The following is a 27,009-nucleotide window of genomic DNA, read 5'->3' as shown; positions in this document are numbered from 1 at the left end:
ATGCAGTTTCTGGTCAAAGGAAGGCGGATCATATATTTTGCGTCTAAACACATTGTAGAGGGGGTGTTTATGCAGAATTTTATCTCCCTCTGGCCCGACACTAAAAGTCCTAATAGAAATAATTGTTTTTGCTGTGTTTGCTAAATGTGGTATGTTTGAATACTGCCACCTACCTGAATTATTTTGTGCAGAGGGGGAGAACCAGTGGGCCTATGTGTGGGAGTGTTTGTTAAAAAACAAGCCCTGTTGGGCAAAAAAGGGCTGAAAACATCTCCATTGTCTTCTTTACATTTTGAAACTGAACTATCATAATTTCATCAGTTTCTTTATTTTTTTAATTTATGTGTTTTGAGGGTGTCACCATCTCCATAACAGAAAACTAGCTGGCCTTGTGCAGAAATTACTTGTTTTATTTGATTGCACATTTTGTATTTTCTATTTTTCCCAGGTGCTGAATCGATGTAGAGTTGCTCTGCCGTGTTCTAAACACTGCAGCTATTATGGTTAATTTATGATGATGGTTTTCTCTCCTTTTCCGTCTCCTCCTGCTGCCACACAGCTTTTTCACACTGCTCACTCCTTTCAGCTGTGGCTTTTCAGGACCGGGCCATTGCTGCAGACAAAAGGAGGGTAGGCTCTATAAATAGAAACTGGACCAATTATAAAGCAGATGTTCCCCTGTATGATGGTAGGAGAATGGCGTCTGGGGAGTGTCTGTGGTATTTTCACTATAACTCCCTCTGTGCTCATGTTCTGTTGTTTGAAGCCTGTCTTCAGATGACCTCGTCTCTATGAATCTCTAGCTTCCACCTCCCCAACAACAATGGGTTTTTTTTAACTACTTTGCAACCACCTTTTTAAAAACGCTGAGCATATTCATTTCATCTCTAAGTTATCTCCTGCAGTTTATCACATGTGAACAGAAGTCAACTGCATGATTGCTTGCAGGTCTCAATTGTCAGACTAAATCTGTAAACAAAACTGTTCCTTTCAGCCTGACTGACAACCCTGTAACACACTGTGGCATATGACATCCATTTGTTGCTTGCTGTTTACATCTGAGCTGCATTCCCGTCATTAAGTTGCTTGACACAACACTGACTTATATTTCGAGCATACTCTTCATCTCCCATACTAATCTGCATAAACACAGCTAGTCTTTACTGTTTTTATCAAGAAGGAGATATTGAACTAAATGTTTTTTTAAAGAAACTATTACAATCTTTATGTTTAATACAGAGATAGGACAATCTGCGTGTTTGTGGTAAAATATTCACTTTATCTCAGCTGTCACCAGGGCCATTACATAGTCAAAACAGAATAAGAAAAACAATAATGCACATTTACATGCACTGTTGAGAATAACATAACCTGCATGCCTTTGGAAGAAACATGCATGGGAAGAAGTGCAACAAAAAGGACTGCGTAGCAGAGCTTGAAATCAGAGAAAAATCTCTCCTACAAGGCTGTAATGCTATCATCTCATCAACAAACTAACCCTTTTTGTGAGATTTTTTAACGCAAAAAGCTCAGATCCAGGATCAGCCTTATTTAGTTTTTATAAGGTATGTTTCTTCTGATAGGAAGTAATATAAACATTTTGTTTTGTCCCAGCTAGAGTCCAGCTTCAATCTGTGTAGAGAGGGTGATGACAAGAACAACTTACATTTTAAAAAACTCGGAGCTCATCACTAATGATAAATAATCAGGATACCGGTAGAAACATGCAAAAAGGGTTTAATTGCTGTGATGCTAATAAAGATTTTTCTATTGATTATTGAGATGGGTATAAATAATTTTGGACATGTCATTTTCTGATAAAATGTAAATAAAGCAGGGTTTTTTTTTTCAGAATTAACACTCATGTTAGATTGTTTTATCTTTTGAGAGAGGTCTGTCTCATTTCTTATCAGAAACAACTTTCTTGACTTAAGTGAAAACACTTTTAATGCCAGGGGTATGAATATGGATGGCCTGCATCTTTTAATTACTTTGTTTATCATCTGTTCTTGAATTTTCTCAGATGGGGACATAGTGGGTTGATTTTTGAGCTCTGCTAGCCTTCTTTCTTGAATCTAAAGATCTTGCAGTAATCAGCGATGGATGTTGCCACTGAAAATTACTCAGCTTCCAAAAAATGTGGTTAATCAAAGTTTTTATGCATATGAACAAGAGAGATGATTACTCTTTGCCATAGAGCAAGATTAGTTTTGATAGTTTTTCTTCACTTAATTTAAGACATAATTTCAAAAGTGCATTTTTAAAATACATTCTGGGGTTACCTTTGATATCAGTATGACCAAACAAATACAAAAAATCTTTAAAATTACTTTAATTACTATAATCTGTGACAGTTAATTCAGTTTAGACAAAGTATTTGTTAAAAGAACCAGACCTCTTTAAAGCAAGGCATGATCTCTGACTAAACATGCCAACAAGTGAGTATTCCTGGCATGAGTAAATGCTGCAGATATCCTTCAAAGTCCAGAGAGACTGTGCAATTTATTATGATCAGGGAAAACTATTCATAAGATCTTTATGACCTTGAACAACTAAATCCTAAATATTTGGGATCAAGAGGATTTGTCTGTGTGCTCCGGATTTCCTTTTCAGCATGGCTATCCAGGGCAGTCACCATCACAATAATCACAGTTCCAATCATCATCCTCAATATCATCATCACCTTGATCTGCCCATAATCAATTTCAATTCTAAGCGATAAGGCGAATTTCAGATAGGCTGCAGTGAAGCCAAAGCCCAGTCCAAGTTAACTAGGTTATGGGGGTAAATCTTCAGGTCTCCAGAGGCCGAGCGCTTTCCCTCAATGTCTCTGTTCCTGTCAGCATCTGTCCGGCTTACCGAGGCTAAGCTGAAACGTACCCACCTCCGCTGTTCTCTTTACTCCCTCGCTCTCCTTCACTCCCTGTCACGATCTATTTTCCACTATCTGTCTCCGCTTTGGTCCATGTGTTTTTTTTTTCTTATCCTTCCATTCCCACACCCTTCTTTTCTTTTCCTCTAACAATGGCAGCCTCCCAAGTTATACTACATTCATGCATGCAGACACTAAAGCCTAAACTCAGCCATTACCCAGTATATTTACATCAACGCTGCATGTGTTTGAAACAGAATCATTTACTTTCGATAACTGGGTACGTAATAAGCCTGCGGCTGCTCTCGTAGCCTGTAGGCCAGCATTGTTACAGTTCTGTCACATGACTCATTGAAGTTGATGTGAAACTTTGTGACTGGTGACACAGCCGCACTTGATTCACAGTAACACTGAGGCATGGCCTAATTCATATTAGGAAAGTGATTTATTTTAGGATCAAGGTGAAGGGCTTTCTTAGCTATCTGTTCATTAAAATAAATGTTTAGATGGACTTAAATGGTTGTTAATGAGGGGGGAAATCTGTTGAGTTTTCCGAGTAGCATCAAGTATTCCTAAAAACTATCACGTTCTTATAGAGGATGGACATACAGCTCCGTCACTTTTACTGGCAACTGTGGTAAAGATTAAAAAAGTCTTAAAATGAGCTCAGGCCCAATATGCATAATCATTTCTGGAGCTTTTCTTTGTTCACAAGATTGCAGTCCATTCCTGATATCTAGTGAAGACTACAGCTTCTGAATTGGCAAAGTCATTCACAAGCATCTTAGCAGATTTTCTGGATTATTCAGACATCTCTCAATAGCTTTCTTTCAGGGTCTTTGAAATGTTTTGCTTGGGCCTATACTGTATTTGATTGCTACAGCATAATCTCTCACTGATAAAAGCAGAATCCAGCCTTTAACTGGAGTACATTTATTCAGTGGTAGAAAAATCTCACATTAAGAAATAAATGCTTTGTACACAAATACTGATGCCAAACTTAGTACCATCCGTAAGAATTTATACAGTCAGTCAGTCATTTTCTACTGCTTATTCCATAGTGGGTCACGGGGGAGCTGGTGCCTATCTCCAGCAGTCTATGGGCAAGAGGCAGGGTACACCCTGGACAGGTCGCCAGTCCATCGCAGGGCAACACACAAACAACCAAGCACACACTCATTCATACACCTAAGGGCAATTTAGAGTTACCAATTAACCTAACAGGCCGGAGTACCGGAGTACCCGGTGAGAACCCACGCATGCACGGGGAGAACATGCAAACTCCATGCAGAAAGACCCCCGGCTGGGAACCGAACCCAGGACCTTCTTACTGCAAGGCAACAGTGCTACCAACTGCGCCACCGTGCACCGTTATACATTTATCTAAAATTTAATTCACACCCTTAAATTTTCTTTCTTGGAATTCTTGACTCAGTTAATAAGCATATGTGTTGACCTTCACAATATATCTGCAATGAAATGCTATCCTGCTGCAAATTCAATGATCAAATGCAATAACCTGGGTTTCCAAACCAAATGGCATTACAAACTGAATTTGACTTCATGATTAGACTGATTTAATTATATATTTTTGTATATAAACTGGATCTGTGCCTTGAGATTATATGTGATGGAAAATATTGCAGCAATGACCCCATCATATTATTACTTAATCTCATGCTGCGTTATGCAGACGCTCTGTCTGCACTAATGATGATTGACTTATCTTTGCATGCCGAATGCTAGAAGTTGCTGAAAAGGCAAGAGACCTGGGCCACTGTCTAGAGCTTTATTCTGTTAATAATTCAGCTACCAATTCTATAACCATTTTGATGCTCCCAAAGATAGGAACTGTCCTATCCTAAGCTGGTCAGGTAATTATTAATTATGGAAAAAGCAAAAATCAATTCAGTTAAATTCAGTTTTATTTATATATCCCCATTTCACAACACATGTCGTCTCAAGTCACTTTACAAAGTTCAATCAAATCATACAGATTTCAAGTCGGGTACATACTTAATCCTAACTATCAAACATCAAACACTGTAGTCAGATTCAGTTTATTGTTCAAACTGGTTTAAAGATTTTTCCATCTAAGGAAACCCAGCAGATTGCATCGAGTCTGTGACTTGTAGCATTCACTCCTGGATGAGCATGTAGCGATAGTGGAGAGGAAAACCCCCTTTTAACAGGAAGAAAACTCCAGCAGAACCAGGCTCAGTGTGAGTGGCCATCTGCCACGACCGACTCAGGGTTTGAGAGAACATCAAGGCTTTGATGGCAAAAGTTACTTACTGTCCTCATCCAGCTAGTACACATGAAAAATACAAAATGCTTGTGTGCATGGCACATGATTCACATATCAGAATTGTTTTTACAAAATAAACTTAATTTCTTCTCATTTATGCCTGTGAAATTAGTTTTTTAGAGACATAATAAGAAATAATGTGACACCAGCCTATGTTTGGAAATAGCTTCCAAAATCTCTACTTCCCTAAATGTGCCCATATCTACAGTGAGAGCAATTATAAAAGGTTTAAAATGACTAACACCATGACAAACCAGGCTGAGTGAGAAAGAAGTTTATCTTGACACCCCCCACAGAGACGAGGATAACAAGCGAAGAAAAAAAATTTCACTGTTAGAAAATTGCTGTAAATAAAAGATAAATCTATTCTAAGGCTTTATTTTAATGAGCTACAACAACATTTAATTTCCCTTTGGGATTAATAAAATATCTTTGAATTTGAATTGAATTCTACCCATTTTTAAATGTGGAGAGTGCTAAACATCACAAAACATAATGTACTGTCAACATTTAATAACAAGAATCTTTTACATTACCTTAATTATATAACCTGAACAATAAATTATTGCCATTTATATCTTAAATATGGTTATTTCCAGGTTTTGGTACATACACACATTTTAAGTTTTGCAAATTATATCCAACAAATCTGAAAAATCACGGCAAATTGTTGCTAGAACAAAAGGTTCACAGCTCTCAGCCAGCATGCAACTGATCTCACATGTTCCCTCTTGTTCAGCTGGTGCATTACAGACTGTGAAGCAGTCAAAGCCAACTCAGCAACAATAGTCATCATCAAGACAGCACATCAAAATTGATCAGAAAAATCTTTCCAGAGGATTAATATTGAACCAAAGAGCAATTTAAAATACCCCCATGCACTTATTTTATATGAAAATACCATTTGAACTGTATAATAAAATTTTTAATAGCATATCATGCTGCAGTTAGTATGTTTTAACAAACAGCAAAAAAATGGCAAAATGTTATTTAAAAAACTTTAGGGTTGTCAGATTGTTCTATTGTCCATTTTAAACCATTTAAAAAAAGAATGTTCTGTAATGCAGAACATTAACCAAGGACAATTAACAAGGTTTTTATTTTTCATTTTTATTTAGAAAATCACAAGCCAAGCAATAAAAAGTAATCATCATTTCAGGTTCTCTTCCTCATTCAGACTAATTTTGTGTACCTGAAGCAGTTGTGATGTCAGTAACACTGTTTCCATGTGAATGCATAATAGAACACATTCAGCATTACCACATAAACCACAGCATATCACATATGTTAAAATCTTAATTAAAGTCAAGTTTTTATAGCAGACATTTAGATTTTTCTTTTCTGTTTTATTTATTTATATTTTACTTTTTTAGGCATCACTGTTAGTGGTGCTGAGTGGAGTTATTAAGTGTTTTGTTATTTACTTTTAATCTCTGCCCCTGGTACCTTTTAACAAAATGCTGTTTTGCATATTTTTCTTTCTTTTTAATTAAATCCTGCTCTTTTCAACTCATATCTAGCTCTATATAACTTCTGTTTTTATATAAAAGTTTAGAAAAATTTGTAAATAAATAAAAATCGTAATAATAATTATACATCTTATGTAAAGGAAAACGCCAACAACAATAAAACAAGCTTAACAAAATCCCTTAAATGAACCCTGCCTACCTCTGTGAGGTGAGGGTTGGGGTTGAAGCCACACTGGTTGCACACCATGGAGTGGCACTGTGTGCAGTTGTTGAAGTTGGGTTTGTCGTCCCCAGTGCCCGTCAGGTCGGTGGTTTTGCAGACAGGACACAGTTTACTGCTGGGCATCGGAGCAATTTGAGGCACAGAATAAGGGGAGGTGGGGACGCTCCCACGATCTGGGGACACAGAGGGGGACCTTCCAGTTCTGCTGCCACCCAGGTCAACCTGCAGATTCTTCCTGGCCACATGTCCCTGGCCCTGCTCTGCTTGAGGCGCAGCATGTTGACTGGCATCGTGGGAGGCCAACCTGTCGCCTGGCCCATGGACGCTCTGCATTCCTGCTTTAGGCCCAGGGTCGGATGGAGATGGTCTGGAAGAAAAGAAAACGAGACCACCAAATAGGTTAGATAATCAGCCTGTCAATGGAAATATTTCTCTAAAGTTGCAAAAATAAAAGGAATAGATTTTTCTTATTACATTATAATTTTAAATATTACAATTTTAAGCTAAAGAAAGATGTTTGTGTTTTTTCAGCCTATTTTATTAAAAGCCTCATATTGATTAAAATGCTCCTGAGATTATTTCCAAGCAGTTCTGTCAAATGACTTTTTCCAAGCACCGATAATTAGTCTTTACCTTATTTGCACTCCAGTGTTGTGTACTGTTGTATAGATACCCTTGATACCCATACAAAGACATTTTTAAGTTACAGTAATAGTAGACCTTTAAACACAGAAAAACATACCAAGGTGAAACGTTTAACCAATGGCTCACCAGACAGAAGGGTAATAACAATAACATATCTGATTTTAATGCTGAGCCACACATAGAAGAAGACAGCCGTCAGGGTTTATAGCCTTGATTTAATTCAGACCACATTTACATGAAGCAGTTTTGTCCAAATAGACAGTTAAAAAATCATAAGAACCGCAAACAAAGTCTGTAAATCATGCAAAAAGCCCTGAAAGCCAAAAATGAAACATAACATCTTCATTTGATTCGGTATAAATGAACCAATGTCAGTAAAAAAACATGAGTGGAGCACACGTAAGAGAACTTGTGGATTCATTGTGCATTATAAGTCATGCTTCAGTGTAGCTCATCTGGTTAAGACGGTGTGCTTGCAACCAACAGGTCCTTTGCTCAGTTACTGCCTACCACAACAGGTTTTTTTGAACCAGTCACAGCTAAAAATGTATACATTTAGACTTCAAAAATATATTAACCCACTTCATTCTACTAAACACTTTTACTTTTGAACCACATATTCTCAAATATTAGCCTAAACTCCTTTGGACATCTTGGACATTGCTTAGACATATTTTCAAATCTAAGGGATTGCTGGGGTGTTAATTATGCAAAAGCAGTCACTGTGCACCACAACCACACAGCTTTCTAGGGTGAGTGAGGGACAGATTGCGGAGGCTGTTGAGAGAAGAATGGAGCAATGGTGACAGTTATTAAGGGTGAGAAGAAATTTGTGATTGAGGAGGATGATGTGCATAATTACATGAACAAAGAGGAATAAGTGAAGAGAAAACCATTTTTGTTCTATACTTTTAGGATCTGTACTATAATACACAAAATTCAAATTCAATTCAAAAATACCTTATTCATCCCAAAGAGAAATTAAATGTTGTTGTAGCTCATATTATGCAGGTTTCTTTAAAGAGCCATGTAGATGCTGATGGCTGTGGGCAGGAAGGATCTCCTGTCGGTCTGTCTTACAGCAGATCTGAAGAAGCCTCTGACTGAAAACACTGTTATACAACAGTCTCACCAAGAGGATGCTCAGGGTTCTCCATAATGTTCTTCATTTAAAAAAGAACGAAAAGTAACAGAGCTACTCCACCTTGAGCAGCGCAATTCTAGATTCAGAGAAGATTCAAAAAAGGGCTTAAAAAGATTGAGCTGCATTTGATGTTTAATTCGTGAGGAGTTTAGTTTTTTATTTGAATACATTTGTAAGTATCTTAAGAAATCCTGTATTTATATTTTACTCTATCCAGTTTAACATATTTTACCCCAAGGATTAATCCAAGAATGTCTGTTCATTGCTGAATTATCCAGTTCAGATGTGTTTATTATTTTGACATTTTGAACAAGAGATGATCATATGCAGTTCGAACTCATAAAAAAACTAAGACATTTACATAGTTTAGCTTCAACAGGAAGCTCCAAAGCAGATGCCAACTTCAATGTCACTAACAGCAAACATTCAAACTGTCAGGATATTTTTAAAGCTTCTAAATCATTCATGTCTTGTCCTAACCAGGTTCTTTTTTTCACAACTCACCCCAAAATGCTACCTCAAATTATTTAAAAGTGGCCGAGACTTTTTCTTTTATGTAACCGAGTGTCTAAAGGCACCCTGAAGAGCAGTCTTTGTCTTAGTTGACCCTGTCAACACAACAGGTCAACTCAAAAATAGTCTCCAAGGCCAAAGAGCTTTAGTTTCAGTTCATCTGACCAAAGGACATGCTTCCAGATGTCGCGTTCTGAGGTTTAGAGTGACCAAAGCACAGACAAGAGCTCGGCAGCAGCATGTTTAAAGGAGTCTTCTTACTTTATTTAAAGAATAATCCAAAGGTTTTCCAACGTAGCAAGAACGTAGCAAAATCACTGCAGATACAAGAAATCCAAAAACGTATGAAGTTGATACTGCAGGAACATAGTAGGCAAAGTACATAGACGAAGATAGGTGAGCAGAGATATGAACGGGGATTCGAACGGAAGGAACCAGCCAGGAACAAACAAAAACAGAGAGCTTATGAACAGAGGGAAGTGGAGTATGGACCAATGAGAAACTGAGGCAGGTAATCAGATGAGATGGAATTCAGGTGTGGACCAGGTAGTAGAGAACTGAGGGAATGTGAATAGTTGCTAAGTTAACAAGGCTAGAAACAAAACGAAACACAAGAGAAGCTAGATAAGAACATAACCAAAAGAACCTGACTACAAAAACAAAATTATAAATAACAAAGCTCAAGGAAACAGAACTAAGCAAAACTATGGACAAAGATAATAAACCAAAAGAGACATAAGAACCTAGAATAATCAATAACTAAAGTAAACCGAGAAAATAGAGGGAATAGAAAAAACACCAAAACCTAATAATTAACAAAGAACCCATAAAGAAACGAAAATAAACAAAACCTAAACTACAGAAAGGGAACCAGGACGAGGAGGAACAGAAATAAACTAGTAAACAAAGAGCGCAGGTGAACAACTATTTAAACATAAATAAACACAGATATACTAAAAGGGAAACTAAACTAGAAACTACAAGAAAGACAGGAGAACTAGAATACAACAAATATAATAATAGACATAAGAAAACCATAACAAATAATAGAAAATAAACTACTAAAAGAAGAAATTAGAGAAATTCCAAACTGATAGAAAACACAAGACCACAAAAAAACCAAAGATGTCGCTTCACGACACCAGTATGAATAATCTTCCCAAGATGTCCTGACTTTGCTAAGTCATTCACTAGCATCTTGGCAGTTGTTCTGGGGTATTCAGAGACATCTTGCACTAGTTTTCTTACAGGATCTCTGAAATCTTTGTTTTTGTCACAGAGTTTTCTCAACCAACAACTGAAACCCTAACTGTAGTTTTTGTATTATGTGTAAACTGAGAGAAAAATCTAAGTTATACTAACCACCAGCGGTTTATACTTCTGCTCACTAAAAAGGTCAGCTCTTAAGAAGGCTAATAATTTTGACAGTGAGATGCAGTATTTGGATTTTGTGGAATAATTTTATTTGAGTGCAAAACAAGGTAAGCATGGTTTATAAACATAGGACATTTGAAAAAGCTATGATAAAAATCCTTTACTTTGATATTTATTATAAATGTTTCTAAACTGAGAAAAAAAAAGTTATTTAAACTTTTACCTTACCACCCAGTCAGACTTTTAGACATTAGCGCAAACACTGAAATAGGAGCAGCGAATTTCCACTGTCACCAACCAAGCAGTACAGAGTAGAGGACACAGGTGTTGAATTCAACAGATACGAACCAAAACCAACCTCCTGAACTAACACATAAGGGCCCTTAAATACAGGTTTAGCTAAACCACACACACACAATAGGGGAAGACAAAATGGCTGCGACATAATAACAGGAAATAAATCAAAAACACCCCCTAAGGTTCCCCCCACTTGGCATGAAGCGTTTGGTTCAGTCCAATGAGGCCATCAGCAGTACTTCAGGAATCTCAGCCCTTAACCACACCTTTTGCCCATCAGGAAGGGGAAGCCAAACACCAAACACCCAGGTAAACTCAAACAAAGAAAAGAGTATTAATACAACATAGAACTGAAGTGACCTTGCAGTGTTAATATGTGTGCACTTCATATAAACATTGTAAGGTGATAGAGGAATTAACAAAGACACTATATAATTAAGGAATATTTAAAGTAATGACTACAAAGTAAATTAAAGGAAAACCAGAAAATAGTAGGATGTGGTTCTTACCCTGTGTGGCTTGCCATCACACACCCCTCCTCTTCAGGACTCTCGCTGATACAGCGAGAGAAATAATCAGCAACAAGGTTCTCCTTGCCTGGTATATGGCGCACCGTAAACTAAAACGATTGTAAGGCCAGGTACCAACGGGTAATTCGTCCATTTGTGTTCTTCCTCTTCTTAAGCCACTGGAGCGCCTGATGATCCGTCTCCAAGGTGAAATCTCTTCCTAACAGGTAGTACCACAGCCCACTTGATTGCTAATGCCTCCTTCTCCACTGTGGAATACCGAACCTCCTGTGGAAACAACTTCCGGCTGATGCCACTGGATGACGGTCTACAGTGGTTTCCTGAAGGAGAACAGCTCCAAGACCCCGATCTGAAGCATCAATTTGTAAGATGAACTTTTCATCAAAGTTGGGATTGTACAATACAGGTTGCTTACTTAATGACTGTTGGATGTCATAAAATGCTGTCACCGCATCCTCTGTCCATTGTATGTGATTGGGAGAGTGGGATCCCGTCATGTCAGTGAGCAGAGCTGCCCTATTCACAGTACCTCCCTATGGCAGAACTGGGGGATAAAACGGTGGTAGAGCCCAGCCATGCCCAAAAATGATCTAAGTTGCTTCCTCGTTTGGGGCAGAGGGCATGATTCCATTGCCTTGATTTTATCAGTCTGTGGTCTGATAACCCCCTTGCCGATGACATGCCCCAGGTATTCTGTCTCAGCCACCGCAAAGACACACTTTGATGAATTTACTGTCAACCCAGCTGATTGAAGACAATCCAGCACAATGCACAGATGTTCCATGTGCTCCTCCCAGGTGGTACTGTGAATGACAATATAATCCAAGTAAGCAGCTGCAAACTCAGAACAGTTATGCAATACCTGATCCATCAGCCGTTGGAAGGTGGCTGGATCTCCATGTAATCCAAACGGCAAGACTGTGAAGTGGAACAGCCCCCATGGCGTCCTGAACGCAGTGAACTCTCTGGATCGTTCAGTGAGTGGGACCTGCCAGTAACCCTTACACAAATCCAAGGTAGTCAGATACATTGCTTTTCCAAGACGTTCGAGCAGGTCATCAATTCTAGGTGTCGGGTAGGAGTCAAACATTGACATGGAATTTAGGTATCTGAAATCAATGCAAAACCTAATGCTTCCATCCTTCTTAGGCACCAAGACCACTGGGTTACACCATTCACATTTAGATTTCTCAATGATCTTTAGGGACAGCATCAGATCAACTCCAGCCTTTAATAAAGACAGCAGGCGTTCTGGGATTCTATAGCTTAATCGTCTCACACCTCGCAAAATAATATCATGTTCGACAACATTAGTTCTCCCTGGTTCTGTTGGAACAACGCAGATGTACATAGCTCTCTCACCTGCTGCTGCTTATCCTTGGGAAGATGGCCAAGGTCCAAATCCAGAGAGCCCACATGTGGTAGGTATTGCTCATCCACTTCATCCTCTTCAGGCACCCTCCGTATGAGCATTGCATCTGCCTTGTGTTCCATACGCTGCACCACTCTTTTAGGAGATTTATGTGCAAAACCTTTCTGGGACGCAACTGCCCTGGGGTGGATACCTCATATGTGGTGGGTTCGAGCTTCCTCATGACTTCATATGGCCCCTGCGACTTGGCCAACATTTTGTTGTTGTCGCTGGGGAGGAGTACAAGCACTTTTTGTCCTGGAACAAACGAGCGCTGTCGAGCAGACTCATACCAAGTCTTCTGTTGCTCCTGGACCTTTGACATGTGCGATTGGGCCAGCTCACTCATTTTCTCCAACTGCTCTCTCATCTGAATAACATAAGACACCATGTTATTGGGTACTGCCCCCTCCTTCTGTCCCTCCCAGATTTCTCTCATCAGAGAGAGAGGGCCCTGAACTTCATAACCATACAACAGCTCAAAGGGAGAGAAACCAGTGGATGCTTGCGGTACCTCCCTATAAGCAAAAAGGAGATACGGTAGCCACTGATCCCAATCTGTGCCATTGTCATTGATAAATTTTCTGAGCATCTTTATTCAAAGTTTGGTTACAGCGTTCTGTTATCCCATCGGTTTGAGGGTGGTAAGGGGATGTTCTCAGGCTCCAGATGCCCAGCAACTGATAGACTTGCTTCAATAAAGTAGACATAAAATTTGTTCCCTGATCAGTTAGTATTTCTCATGGAAACCCAACCCTTGCAAATAACTGCACCAAGCAAGATGCAATAAGTCTAGCCTTTATAGATTTTAAAGGGAACACCTCAGGATATTTTGTTGCATAATCTGTTACAACAAGCATGTAGCGATTCCCTGTTTTACACCTCTCCACAGGTCCAACAATGTCCATTCCAAGACGCTCGAAAGGAGTACCGATGACAGGGAGAGGTTGGAGTGGAGCTCTGTGGGGAATTTTAGCAGAGGTTATCTGACACTTTGGGCAACTTCTGCAAAACTGAGCCACATCTTTGCTCAGACCAGGCCAGAAAAATTGGCGTTTAATGCGAGCTAGGGTTTTGTGCTTACGTGGGTGGTCAGCCCAGGGGATTGAATGCCCCAAGGTGAGAATGGCATTTCTCACTGGTTGGGGAACCTCTAGCTGCAACATAGATCCCTGCTGACGATAAAGGATGTCATTTGCAAAATGTACTCGTCACCATTAAGGTCTGGCTCCACTCTGGGTTCCTTTAACTTTGCCTTCTGTAAAAAAGGTGTCAAAGACTGATCAAATTGTTGAAGTTCAGCAATATCCTTTGGAATATCAAAGCCACATGGTGGCATTGCTGGCTCAGTATCCATTGGTACGTCCACCGATGAAAACTGGAACTTCTCCTGCCTTTTTTGCCTGCGGGTCTTTCGTGGCTTCACTTCAGTAGTTTCCAGTTCCTCATTGAAAAAGGGCAGGGCAATCAGAATTTCAGAGCGGGGGTCGGTTCGCTTGGCCTGGGCTCTGGTAACAGCCACAGTAGACTGACCTTGCAGCTGATGAGTCTTACTAGCACTTGCTGACTCCAGATGGTGCTGCTGAGGAATCCGCCAGACATCCTGGGATGTTTTCCATGCATTATGGCTCCAGGCTTGTCCCTTCTTTCTGCCAGTGGCAAAGACATCCGCTAGCTCAGCTGCTTTCATTGCTGAACCAGGATCGTGCTCCCTGATCCAAACCTGCAGCTCAGAAGACAACATTCTCAGGAACTGTTCCAAAATTATAGTTACACCAATGTCATGAATGGTTTTACCCCTTGGCGGCATCCATTTTCCATAAAGTTCCTTCAGCCTTGCATATAACTCACGAGGGCTTTCATCTGGTTTGACCTCCAGGGACCTGAATTTTTGTCTGTATGACTCAGGGTTAATGTCATACTTCAAAAGGATGGCAGATTTGACTTTATCATAATCTAATGCATCATCAACGTCCATATGTACGTAGGCACCTCTAGCCCTACCAGTAAGCAATGGTATCAGATGAAAAACCCAATCAGATTTTTGCCACCGATAAGCTTTGGCCATACGTTCAAATGTGACCAAACAATTTTCAACATCATTGTCTTCAGTTAACTTTTCTAATCTACAATCTACTTGTGGAGGGAACTGAATAGCCGATAAAATGGTTGGATTAGAACCAGCTGACATTACCTCAGCCTGGTTCTGCTGAGCAGAGGTAGAAGGCTGATTGTCAAAGTCTAATAGATCAGAAATAGTTGCTGGAGAATCTGATATTGATAGTTGTATTTCAGACTGCAAAAGGTTAAACTGATGTTGAAGAACTTTAAATCGCTGTTCTTGACGCACATTTACCTCACTCTGTTTTGCATCTCAGGCGTCCAGTTGCCCCATATGAGCATGTAGCATAGCCACCAGATCAGACAGAGTAGGCTCCTTCTCTTCTCCCTCCATAGTTTCAGTAACCCCAGAGGCTCCATTTCCCTCTTCTTCTGCACCGAGTGGCTGAACAGATCCTTTTTTCTTGTCGCTTTTGCCACCACGATGCCTCCTCCTTTGATGGGGGGGTTGAAAATTGCCAAAGGGGGGGACAAAAAAACAAAAAACAAAACACTTGTGTCCAGTACTGCGTTGATCCTTCTCCTGACACCAAACAACATATACCTTGCGTTGTCAAGCCCGTCATCTTCGAAGATGGTCTCAGCAGCAGCTCGGCATCCAAAGTAAAAGGAGTGTGAAAATAAAGAGAGGACTAAAAGAGCTCAATTACATAAATTGTTAACCATTGTAAGTCATTGCCAAACTGGTTAAGCTGCTGCATAACTCCAACCTTGGTCAACTTATCTCAGGAGTCCAGTTTTCACCACAGTCAGCTCATCTGCACTGTTAGTCTGTCACATCTAAAAATCAACACAACTGTTAACAGTTCAGGGGCAACCTTTTTCTTCAATATCATCAGATACGCACTCTGTACTTAAGGTGCAAGAATAAATATTATGTAGCTGCTGTTCTCGCAAAGCACGGGGTAGTTTCACTTAATCACCTCCACTTGAACAGCTCAGACATTGAGTCTCTAGTGATTAATGCAAAGCCTCAGGCTTTGCTTAATGAGAACAACAGAGAAAAAGTTGAAAGTGGAAGACACCTTTTCATAAGATTCCTTTAGATACGGGCAAATAGGAGTCCACTGAGAACAACTTGTGCCCACTTGTCTAAGGCACAACAAATTGTCCGTATTATCACAAAACGAGTAAAGAGGCATTTGTACAATGACAGCTCGTTGTAATGGGAACACCGTGTAAAACCTCTCATTGTAAAGCAGCAGAGAGATGCTTCCATCCTTAGCTGTGGCAGCAGTACATTTAACAGGATCATGCTGCCATCTAAATTAAACTCATTAGCATCACACCTGCAGGGCAACATGAATTTTTAAAAGGAGTTCAACATTTTTGGGGAATACATTTAAACAGTGCAAAGGAGTTAGATGAGAACATTTACACCTCTCTCCTATTTGAACAGCAATAAGGGCATCGCTGAATGTGTCAACTGTGGAGAATGATCTCACTACACTGCTCAGGTATTGCGTTATAGAGGGCCTTGAGAAAGTAATTTAACAAATCTGGTATGCTCTCTTTACCCTGATACCTCTAAATAAAATCTAAAAGCAATTTATTTCAGAATTCATCGAATTAGTAAATTCAGTCACTGTGTGTAATTTAATCTCAGTATACAAACAGCTGTTTTACTGTTGCCTCAGGGGTTTCTTAGAGACTTTTAGAGTACAAACTGCATCAATTCAGTTCAGTTTGTTATACAAAAATGTGCACTCCACAAATCTGGCAAGACAAAAAGTAAATGTTCAAAGAAACCTATAAGAAATTACATGTAAAGTTTACAACAGACCATGTAGATGACACAGCAATAATAAAAAAAATAATAAATAGAAGAAACAAAAAAAAAAGAAGACAGTAAACATGTGGAAGAAGGTGCTCAGGTCAGATGAGAATGAAATTGAACTTTTATGCCTACATGCAAAACAGTATTTGAAGAGGAAAACTAACACAGCACCTGAACACACCATCACAATGGTAAATATGGCAGTGGCAGCATATTGCTCTGGGGTCATAGTACTGGCGTGGAAACTTACGTCTACAGCAGAACAGTAACACTAAGTATACAGCCAAAGCTACAAAACATTTTTGTATGTTAAAACAGCGCATTCAATGTCCTGACGTCATCATAATTGAGAATTTGTGCCAAGTCTTAATAATCAACATTTTCAACATTTAGAAAATCATGAATCCTTTTTCTTCCACTTCACAATTAAGTGCTACTATGTCACACGAGATCCCAACAAAATACATTTGTGGTTGTAATGTGACAAAATGTGAAAACATTCAAAATATATTTATACTTCTCAGAGGCACTGTAGGGGGAACACACTATGAGAGCTAACTAATGCTTAGACCAGGATGCAATGATGCCCTTGCTAATTAGGTAACAAGATGTTGGTGTCAACAACTGGGAAAACAAGGAAGGGTGTCACATCCGATGCTTGTAACATATTCTCCATCAAGCCTTGCAACATTGCAGGAAAGTTTTTACTTTTCTTAAACAACCTGAGTCTGACATGTAAGTACAATAAGTTCTACACTTAAAAATGAACCACTGTTGTGTCTAAAACAAACAGCACTGCAAAACCCAACATTAAATTGGATTTTTATGCGTTTGTTTTTACCTGCTACCTGGAACACAGGAACACTGGTTCACACTTTTTTGGCTGAACCCCAGGCAGCTTTTAATTTGGAGAAAAATAAATATTGTGACTATTATTATTATAAATAGACATGATTACTCATAAGGGCTGCAAAGACAATGTTTGTATTGCTCCTAAATAACAGAATATGTGGATTTCTTGTTGTGGTTTGTGTGATTGTTTGGGAATTAAACTACAAATTCAATTAATTACAGAGACCTAGCCCAAGCCATAACTGTGTGACACTTATAAAATGGTATTTTAGGACCAACAAAATAATTCCTAAAGAGCAATTAGCTGAAAGAATTGCACACTGTATTGCACACTTTATGTCTTAAAGACACCTTTAAATACTGTTTAGCTGCAGTAGAGTGTTTAAGGTCTGACACTTTTGTTCTCCTCTTGTTAACTTTACACATTTGTAAACATATATTGCACAATATGCTTTTAGCTCTAAGGACTGGACAGACATTTTGAGAAAGAGCTTCGTAAAGAACTTGGAAGAACTTCGTAAAGCTTGGAGCAGTACTGTGGCTTTAAACGAAAACAAGAAAGTCTGACTTCTTGCAAGCAAAGTAAGCAATTGGCAGATGTTTCAACTGTTACTCAACACATTAAATATTTACACAAATATTTCCACAGGACTCTGTGAAATGTGGGTAGATTAATGCTCCAAGGCAAACAATTAGGCTAATAATCATTCTTCCACCTTTACTAACTGCTGTAAAAGTTTCTTTTTATGTTTTTAAGTGTATTGTTGCTATTTGTATGTAATTGTTTTGCAATTTTAGCATGAACTGAAAAAAATCAAACATCATCTATAAATATAAAATAATATACAATAGTTGGTCCAGAGAAGTGTTTTTTCCTGATTGATAGACACTCAAAAGTTACATGTAATTGTGAAGTGGAGGAATGGTTTTCAAAACTGTAGAAATGCAAACATTAGAAGTAAGGTGTGCTGGGTATTATCCGTCTTTTATACTTATAACACTAAACAAAATCCAGTTCAACTAACTGCATTCAGAAGACACCTAGTTAGTAAAAGGAGTCCACCTTTGTGTAATTTCATCTTAGTATAAATACAGCTGTTAGGTGAAGGTCTCAAAGGTTTGATAGTGAACATCAGTGAACAAATAGCATCATGAAGAAAAAGGAACACAGCAGTCAAGGATAGAAGTTGTGAAGAATTTTAAAGCATGGTTAGGATATCAAATAATATCCTAAACTCTGAATGCCTCACACAGCACTGTTCAATCCATATTCAAAAATATAAAGAGTATGACACAAATGTGAACCCAACAACACATGACTGTAATCTAAACTGGCAGGCTGGGCAAGGAGGGCATTAATCAGAAAAGATGAAGTTAAGAAGGCCATGGGAGCTCTGGAGGAGCTGCAGAGATCCACAGCTCAGCTGGAAGAATCTGTTGACAGGACAGCTATTAATGGCATCCCTGGACTAAATACAGGACAATCCTGGAAGCAAACTGGTTAGAAGCTCATTTATGTGTTCGAATGTCCCGATCAAAAGTCCACTAGAGAATCTGCGGAAAGAAAATGGATGATAACAGATGGTCTTCACAATAAATGTTGAAGCCTCTGTTATTTGGAAGACTTTAATGAAAGGCTTAGGATCAACTTAATTTTTAATGTAAACACATAATAGCAGGGGATTTAAACAACAATTTGTTTTCACTAAAATCTAATCAGCCAAACGTATAGTACTTCAAATTGTGTTGCAGGCCATCTTTTCACTGAGCTATAATCAGTCACAAAAAGAACTACTGGTAAAGAAGAACCACTTTGAGAATCCAGACAGTAAACCGTCTCATCTGTTTTATAAACCAGGTACATTTTTCCTTTCTAAATGAATATAAAACACATATGCACGTTGTAGCTGTGAACATAATCTGATATGTGTTTACTAAACTTTAGCTAGATACTGTATATCAGTATCAGTTTCCATTTAACAGAGAGCCTATATGTTTCTTATTGATTTATACATCTTTCCACTGTAACTGAAACAGCCCGATTAGGGCTTTGGATTGAAAAGCTATCCTGTGTGCTCCATTTAGTAATATTTAAAGGTCAAAGCAGAAGTGTATCTCAGTTGTATGCAGAAGGGGCATTCATTGGGAGTTTTAAAATAAATACCCGAGCTTTGGTCGACACCCTAAATCTGCTCAACAAACATAACATTAATAGCTGGAATATTTTTTGTGTGCACATTCACTGAATGTCACATCAGATGAAGGCATTTTTTTTACCCAGAGGTAAACACCTTCAGCTTCATAATTAACCAGCAGGACGGATTTAATTTTGTCCTGCAAGGTGTTGTGGAGACCTTAGACACCAGAGAAAATGTAGTCAGAATGAAACAAAAACAGGAATGTGCATTCTGCCTAAAAATCGTGTAAATGTGGTTGAAAAGTAAAGGCTGACCAGCAGTCCTCATGAAGACATCTGCTGATGTCAAAATGTGGCAGAAACTTAAGGTTCATCAAAGGTCCTCGTCAAAGCAGAATTTTGACATGGCTGTTAAACTCAGTTTATACAGGCTGTATGAACTAAAAAAGTCATTTTAATGTACTTTGTACTTTGTAGGCCAAATATTAACAATGACTGGCTGATTTGAAATACTAATAAAAACTGGATGCCAAGTAAAAGAAAATCTGTGTTTTAATAGCAACACTGCGAAACAAAGCACCAACATGCAGCCTTTAGTCATTTAAGAAAAATAATCACTCAAGAGAATATGCTTTTGTGTTGTTACATATCAGAAGTTATGCATCATTAATTATCTTATCTTGCAATGACACATGATGATAAGAAATCCAACACACAGTTGAGGTTTAAACTACACACACACTCATCATAGTATAAATGTTTTACTGATTTGAGGCTTTTAATTGTGGAATGAATAAACAAAATACAGCTCCAAGGACTTGGTGCACATGTTTGAGCTTGGTTTTGATTTTGTCTAATCCACAAAGGGTAAAGGTTTTATATATATATATATATATATATATATATATATATATATATATAGACTCAAATACATACGTACAGTTCCACTATATTTGGTTACATGTTTCTTAGCAAGTTGTGCATTTTTGCAGCCATCAACAAGCTTCTGGCATTAGAGAAAATCCACTATAGATTCAAAGTTGTGCGTCCAGTCTATGTGTACAAAAGTCACTGAAGTTATTTGTTCTATTATCAAAACAAATGGTGAAAAGTACAACATTAATTTTTATATTTATGCGAATAATGAGGGTGTGTAAATGTCTGACCAGCAGTTTAATTTTAGGGTTATCACTGTTTTTTTCTATTAGTCTAAATTGTTAAAAAGTCTATAACAAAATGCCTTAAGGGAAATTAAACTATTCATTATTTGTGTTTTATAAAGTCTGCCTCAATTATCGCCAAAACATATTTCGTTACGGTTCACCACACTTTTAATTTCTACACACAGAATGTTTTACTAAATCAGAGGAGGCAAGCTTGTTTAAAGAAAACTTACACTACAGATAGTGTAGTGACTGCTTTATAGATCAGTGGCAAGTTGCATACCATCCATGCACTTACAAAATAAATCCAGCATAGTATTTATGCAGATGAAATATTCAATATGCTGAATGAAAGATGATCAGGGTTCAATTTAAGCCACAGCTTTTTGCAGCCCTTTACAACTAAGATATGCAATTTAAATTCTGGGAAACAGCATAACGATGATTATAAAGACTCCATAACCACGTATATGTTTTAGATATTTTATTCAAGTAACGCATCACTGTCAGTATGCTGCCAATCTCAAACAGGTATTGCAAGTATTGATTTTTTCGTACATAACAGCGGCATCGTAAATAATAAGAAGGAATTGCTTTTCAGATCATTTATTAGGGAACCATAAACATGTGGTATGTCAAGGCTAGGCAGGCTGCAGTGCTCTGACTGCTGAAGGTAAATAAATCATTAGGACATACTGTCTGAGCAATACATCTTACAACATGAAGGTATCTATTATTAACACAGACTTCAGTAAATGTACTTTTGTATCAGTTTAAAAAGTATAAATGATCCTAGGATGAGTTTAACAAGCAGACTTTTCAACAGTTAATCTCCATTCTTACAGCATAGAGACAAAAGCACAATTTATTACTAATTTAGCTTAAAATCTTTACAATTAAAACCACTGACAGGTGAAAAGCACAGATAATTACCTGTTTCAAGACAATTTTCTGCAAGAACAACCTTGGAATTAAGTGTCTTGAGCATGAAGCATGAAACTCATACATGCATCACTCACATTTTAGCATTGCTGCAGATCACCCACAACTCCTCATGGAAACCACATTCAAGGAAAACACACATGGGGACAGCTATGGTGTCTTGCAGCAGCTGATGCTCATCAAATGTCACCTCTAAAACAAACTGGATGGGTTGTCAGCCAGGTGTTCCTATAGAACAGGTTCCAAAAAGATCGCCGGCTGACCAGATGCAACTGCTGTTATTGTTGTTGTTTTTTTAATAAAAACACAATGGTGGCATATTTTGTTATGCATATCGTGCATCTTTCAACTCAAAAACGTTCAGTGGCAAATCAGAGCTGATACTGGTTGTGTAAAAACACAGCAAGAAGGCTAGATCAATTCCATGTTGTAATTTCACAAAAAAAAACTTGCAAATGTTTGATCCTCCCTAAAATGTATTCTGAATTTCTGTAGAACATCTAAGTGAAGGAAGATAGTTTTTCTACACACAAACAGTCAGTGTTTGCAAACCCTATTAAAAATCCTGACTGGTGGCTCTCTTGGTATTTAGCTGCAGTACTGTAAATGGAAGTTAAATCAATTTCAACTATGATTTATTAACACCACCCAGCTATATAAAAAGACTGGCAGCGTTTATAAATTCAGCTAAAAATAGGGGGTGCTGCTGTATGTAGTGCAGTGACCCACAATAGCTGATTGGGGATATCAAAACTAGAGATGCACCAGTTAACCAGCCAGAGATCGTGATTGGCCTATTTTCCCTTGATCCCCGCTGAGTGGTGATAGACAGGTCAAATACTGAAAAATTTTATTTTTTCCCTTCTTTTCATACAACTCTACCCATTTTTGGTCTAGTAACGCATCAGCCTATAATATGTTCTGGATGCACTTTTTTGAGTTGAGTGAAAATCAGATAAGACTTAGAAATATATGCTAATGAGAATCTCAAAACAACTACCTCTTTCAAGGAACCTGCAGCACAATTGCTCTTTTTGCATTTGTTACAGTCCTTAGAAATGTACTGCCAGAACAGTACTGCAGTAGCACACTGAGTGTGTTGCTGTAAACGGGAAATACTTGGAGCTTGTGTCAGAATGCTCTTCAGTAATGGTCAACATTGAGATGACTGTGCACTTAGAGAAAGCTGTTATGATAAGAGTAGAAAACAATTATTGTGGTGCTCACTGGAGCAGAGGGATCGGCCAAATATCTTTGCAGAAGACTCCTATAAGGAGTCTTCTGCTCTTACTGAGATTGAATGCAACATAATTTGGTCTAACACCGAGCAAAGAAGTCTTATGGATCTCACTTTTGAGTAAGGTAATATAAAAGATATAATATCCCTGTTCACATTACCAAGCAACTCGTTTCAATTAAAATGAAAATCTTCTGTCAAGTCTAAAGCCAGGCACTGTTTTATTGCTTCTGAAAGTTTCACAGGTTTATAAGGGAATATGTTAACACCAGATTCATAATCTCAAAAAAACCATTTAAAACAGCCATGTGCTTTATTGTTTCTCTCTTTCCTTCTTCTCATTTCTCATTCTGCCTCTCTGTTAGCACACTCAGTCTCTGCACTCTCTTTATAAGAAACCTAAGGGAGGATACTAGGAAGAAATCAAGATATAAAAAAATCATGAGATTACAAGGAAGCCATGAGCATTTAAATCAGCCCCACATAATACACAGGCCAGACAGCGAGTGTTTTTCTACACAGATACGGTGCAAAAGTATTTATACTACTTGAACTATTTCACATTTTTTAGGGATCTTATGGGATAGACCAACAGGAAGAATTGTGTAATTGTGAAGGAAACGGAAAATAATGAACAAATGTATTTTTCTGAACCAATATAAATCTTAACATTTGGGGCATGCATATGTATTCAACCCCATGTACTCTGATATCCCTAAATAAAATCCAGTCCAACCATCTGCCTTTAGAAGTGACCTACTTAGTAAGCAGAGCCACCCATGCCTAATTTAATCTCAGTATAAATTCAGCTGTTCTGCGAAGGCCTCGGAGGTTTGTTAGAGAACATTTGTGAACAAATAGCATCATAAAGACCAAGGAACATGGCCGACAGGTCAGAGGTGACAGGTAAGGGAGAATTTTAAAACTGAATGAAGTTCTAAAACATTGTTCCAAGCCTGATCTCACAGACCACTGTTAAATCCATCCACTCAAAAATGGAAAGAGTAGGGCACAACTGCAAAACTACCAAGACATGTTTGTCCACTTAATTGACAGGCAAGAGAAGAGGAGTAATAATTAGAATAGCAAACAAGAAGGCCATTGTAACTCTGGAGTAGATGCAGAGATCCACAGATCAGGTGGTAGTAGCTCTTGATAGGAAAACTATTAGTTGTGAACTCTACAAATCTGGACTTCAGGGTAGAGTGTCAAGCAGAAAACATGCCTTTCCTAATGAAGGACAGGGAAGCAGATCAGAATTTAAAGGAAGAGCAATATTTCTAAATATGGGGCTACAACAGAGGAAAACCTATTACAGGCTGCAAAAGACTTGAGACTGGAAGGAGGTTCATCTTCCAGTAGGACAACGACCACAAACCTACAGCCAGAGCAACAATAGAATGGTTTAGTTCAAAGCATGTTCATGTATTAGAATGGCCAAATCAAAGCCCAGACCTAAATCCATCTGAGAATGTGTGGCCAGACTTGAAAATTTAGTTTTGCAGAAACTCTCTAACCAGTCTGGCTGAGCAGGAGCTATTTTGGAAAAATGAATGAGAATGAATATCAGTCTTTGGATGTGCAAAGCAGGTAGAGACAGACACCAAAACTTGCAGCTGTAACTGCAGCAAAAGGTGGTTCTACAAAGTGTGGTTTAAGGGGGGTGAATACATATCCACACCACACTTTTTAGATGTTTATTTCTAAAGCGCTGAGAATTGATGTATCAATTCCGTCCACTTCACAGTTATGCACTATTTTGTGGTGGTCTATCACATTAAATTCAAATGGAATACAATAAAGTTAGTAATTGTGATAGAACAACAAGGAAAATTTCAAGGGGTATGACTACTAATGCAAGACACTGTAGACAACACTGAAGAAAGTACACGGCTTTCTCATAAAAATGTTACACCTCAGAATATGTCACTGCCATAAGTCATAGTCTCAAACAAAGCATCAACTCTATATCTTGTAATGAAGTAAATCTGTAAATCTATTTGCACACCAGCCTGAAACACTCTTGCACAGAGACAACAAGCAGGTGTGGCAAATCCATGATGCAGCAGCGTCTGTGTGTGTTAAACTCTACAACTGTTGAACTGTGTAATTAAGGCAATATCAGATCTTGTTATGGTAATCCCTAACCCGCACCCACACCAAAAACACCGACATGCAAGCTGTAACATGTGACCACAGACACGATCTTAGTAGGGTTAATATTTTAACAACCTACACTGCATTATTATAAGCCAACAATGTGGGTTTAAACATGGAAATGCTAGTAGGAGGACAGCACTGTCACAAATATAACTGGAATGCCACTGGATTTATTTCAGAGAGGAGATACAACACCACGTTCTCTAGAATAAATGACCCATTTCTGTCCAGGTGCACTTTTAATCTCACAGCATATTGATTTGAGATTGATATCTGGTAACTAAGACAGCTGTAGCATATGTGTTTTTGTCCTGCACTCTCAATGACGTTGGTGATATCTGATGGGAGCACTGACATCCTACACAACGCTGTCATCAGGGGAGACAGATGTCTGCTGCTGCCAAGGAGGAAGGTGTGTTTTTCAGAATGGCCCTGTATTTACTGAAAATCACGTCAAAGAAGCCTGTAGTAGAACCAGCCCACCCCTTTAATATCAATTGAAGGCAATTTGCATTTTTTCCCACTTCATTTCATTTTTATTATTAATATTCTGCAATTTGTGGTGAAAATTATATGTCCAAGATCCACGTTTTAACATTTAGTTGGTCCTGCTTGAATTTCATTCATGATACTGAATCCTCAGGACAGACATCGTAGAAAAGGGCGTAGAAATTCCTGTTGAAATTGCTTAAAGCTATATTGACGTGCGATTGCTTTTACATCTAAAGGTTTGCGTGATCGATTTAAAGCAAATCGTCAATGACAGATCAGATGCCAAAATAAAAGAGGTTTCAAGAAGAGGTTGTTAATAGTGTTGACAAGGGTATTGGAATAAATAATTAAGCGCCCATTCAGGTCTATCTAGACGCAGTCGGTTAAGCCTATATCTACGCTGCTGGCTGAACTAATGTACGCTACAACACGCTGCCATGAAGCCTCCCTGATTTCGCTTCATTGTGCCCACTTTGTGTGGTGAAGGCTCCCTAGCTATCGTGGCTACCTGTTAATCCCCGGGCCGGACGCAGCCCCACTTCCTCCGGCTGGCGCTCCATTGCTGGGCTTGATGAGCTGTCCAGAGTCCGGTGGTGCTGAAATGGAAGTCGGAGCCCCCGCTGTAGGGACGGCGGCGCCGGGCTGTCCCGCCTGTCCCTCCCCCTCCATACTGGCCTCGTTCCCCATTGCCACGGGATAGGTCTCGACGGAGAGAAACGGTGGTTGTGGGTGGTTTTTACAGCTGGGGTAAAAACTCGGATGGAACTCAGCGTCGCTCCCCTTCCGCCATCATCACCTACAATTCAGCATCCCGCACGGAGCACGCGCGCTGACGGCGAGGCCGAGGGAGCGCGCTGACGCAATGGGTAGTGACTTCTGTGGCTCGTACGTGCGCGTTCACAGGGCTCAGCTATCTTAAACCTAAACCCAGCACGCATTCAGCCTCCCCCTCCCCCCCAACCCCCTACATCAGGATTGGTTAGCATTTTATTAGAACAATTAAATGAATATTATATTTATGAATGATATTAATGATTTCTGATGAGGAGGAAACAGAGCGGGCCCTAAATTAAATGGGTCCCTAAGGAGAATTTGATTTGGAGCCACAATTTCAGTAAAGACCATTGCCCACCAGCTATCACAGCAACAATAATATCTATTTTAATCCAAGTCCAAGCTTTATTCCCTGCATATCATTATAAATTATATGGTTACTAGTAATCTCACAATAATGACTAGCAGAATTTGTTTTGAGCCTCAGTTAAATTGCTTGATTGAACTAATTCAGGCTGGCTCTGCCTGCATAAAAAAACAATTAGGGCCTATTTTACTGACTTTTGAT

General features: G+C 38.8%; 1 protein-coding gene across 1 annotated transcript; it reads right to left on the bottom strand.

Annotated features, from left to right (window-relative positions):
* Window positions 1–409: 409 nt before the first annotated feature.
* LOC124856134 (protein bassoon-like) lies at window positions 410–26,469 on the bottom strand. The gene is made up of 3 exons (XM_047346358.1): window positions 26,176–26,469; window positions 6,849–7,239; window positions 410–613 (listed from the first exon to the last, which is right to left on the bottom strand). The coding sequence occupies exons 1-3, from the start codon at window positions 26,352–26,354 to the stop codon at window positions 410–412; spliced, it is 774 nt and encodes a 257-aa protein (XP_047202314.1). The 5' UTR covers window positions 26,355–26,469.
* Window positions 26,470–27,009: the final 540 nt, after the last annotated feature.

The sequence above is a fragment of the Girardinichthys multiradiatus genome, chromosome 20, assembly GCF_021462225.1.
Source record: "Girardinichthys multiradiatus isolate DD_20200921_A chromosome 20, DD_fGirMul_XY1, whole genome shotgun sequence".
NCBI classification, from domain to species: Eukaryota; Metazoa; Chordata; class Actinopteri; order Cyprinodontiformes; family Goodeidae; genus Girardinichthys; species Girardinichthys multiradiatus.
The sequence above is the reverse complement of the archived record's forward strand: the minus strand, read 5'-3'. Positions and strand labels throughout refer to the sequence as shown.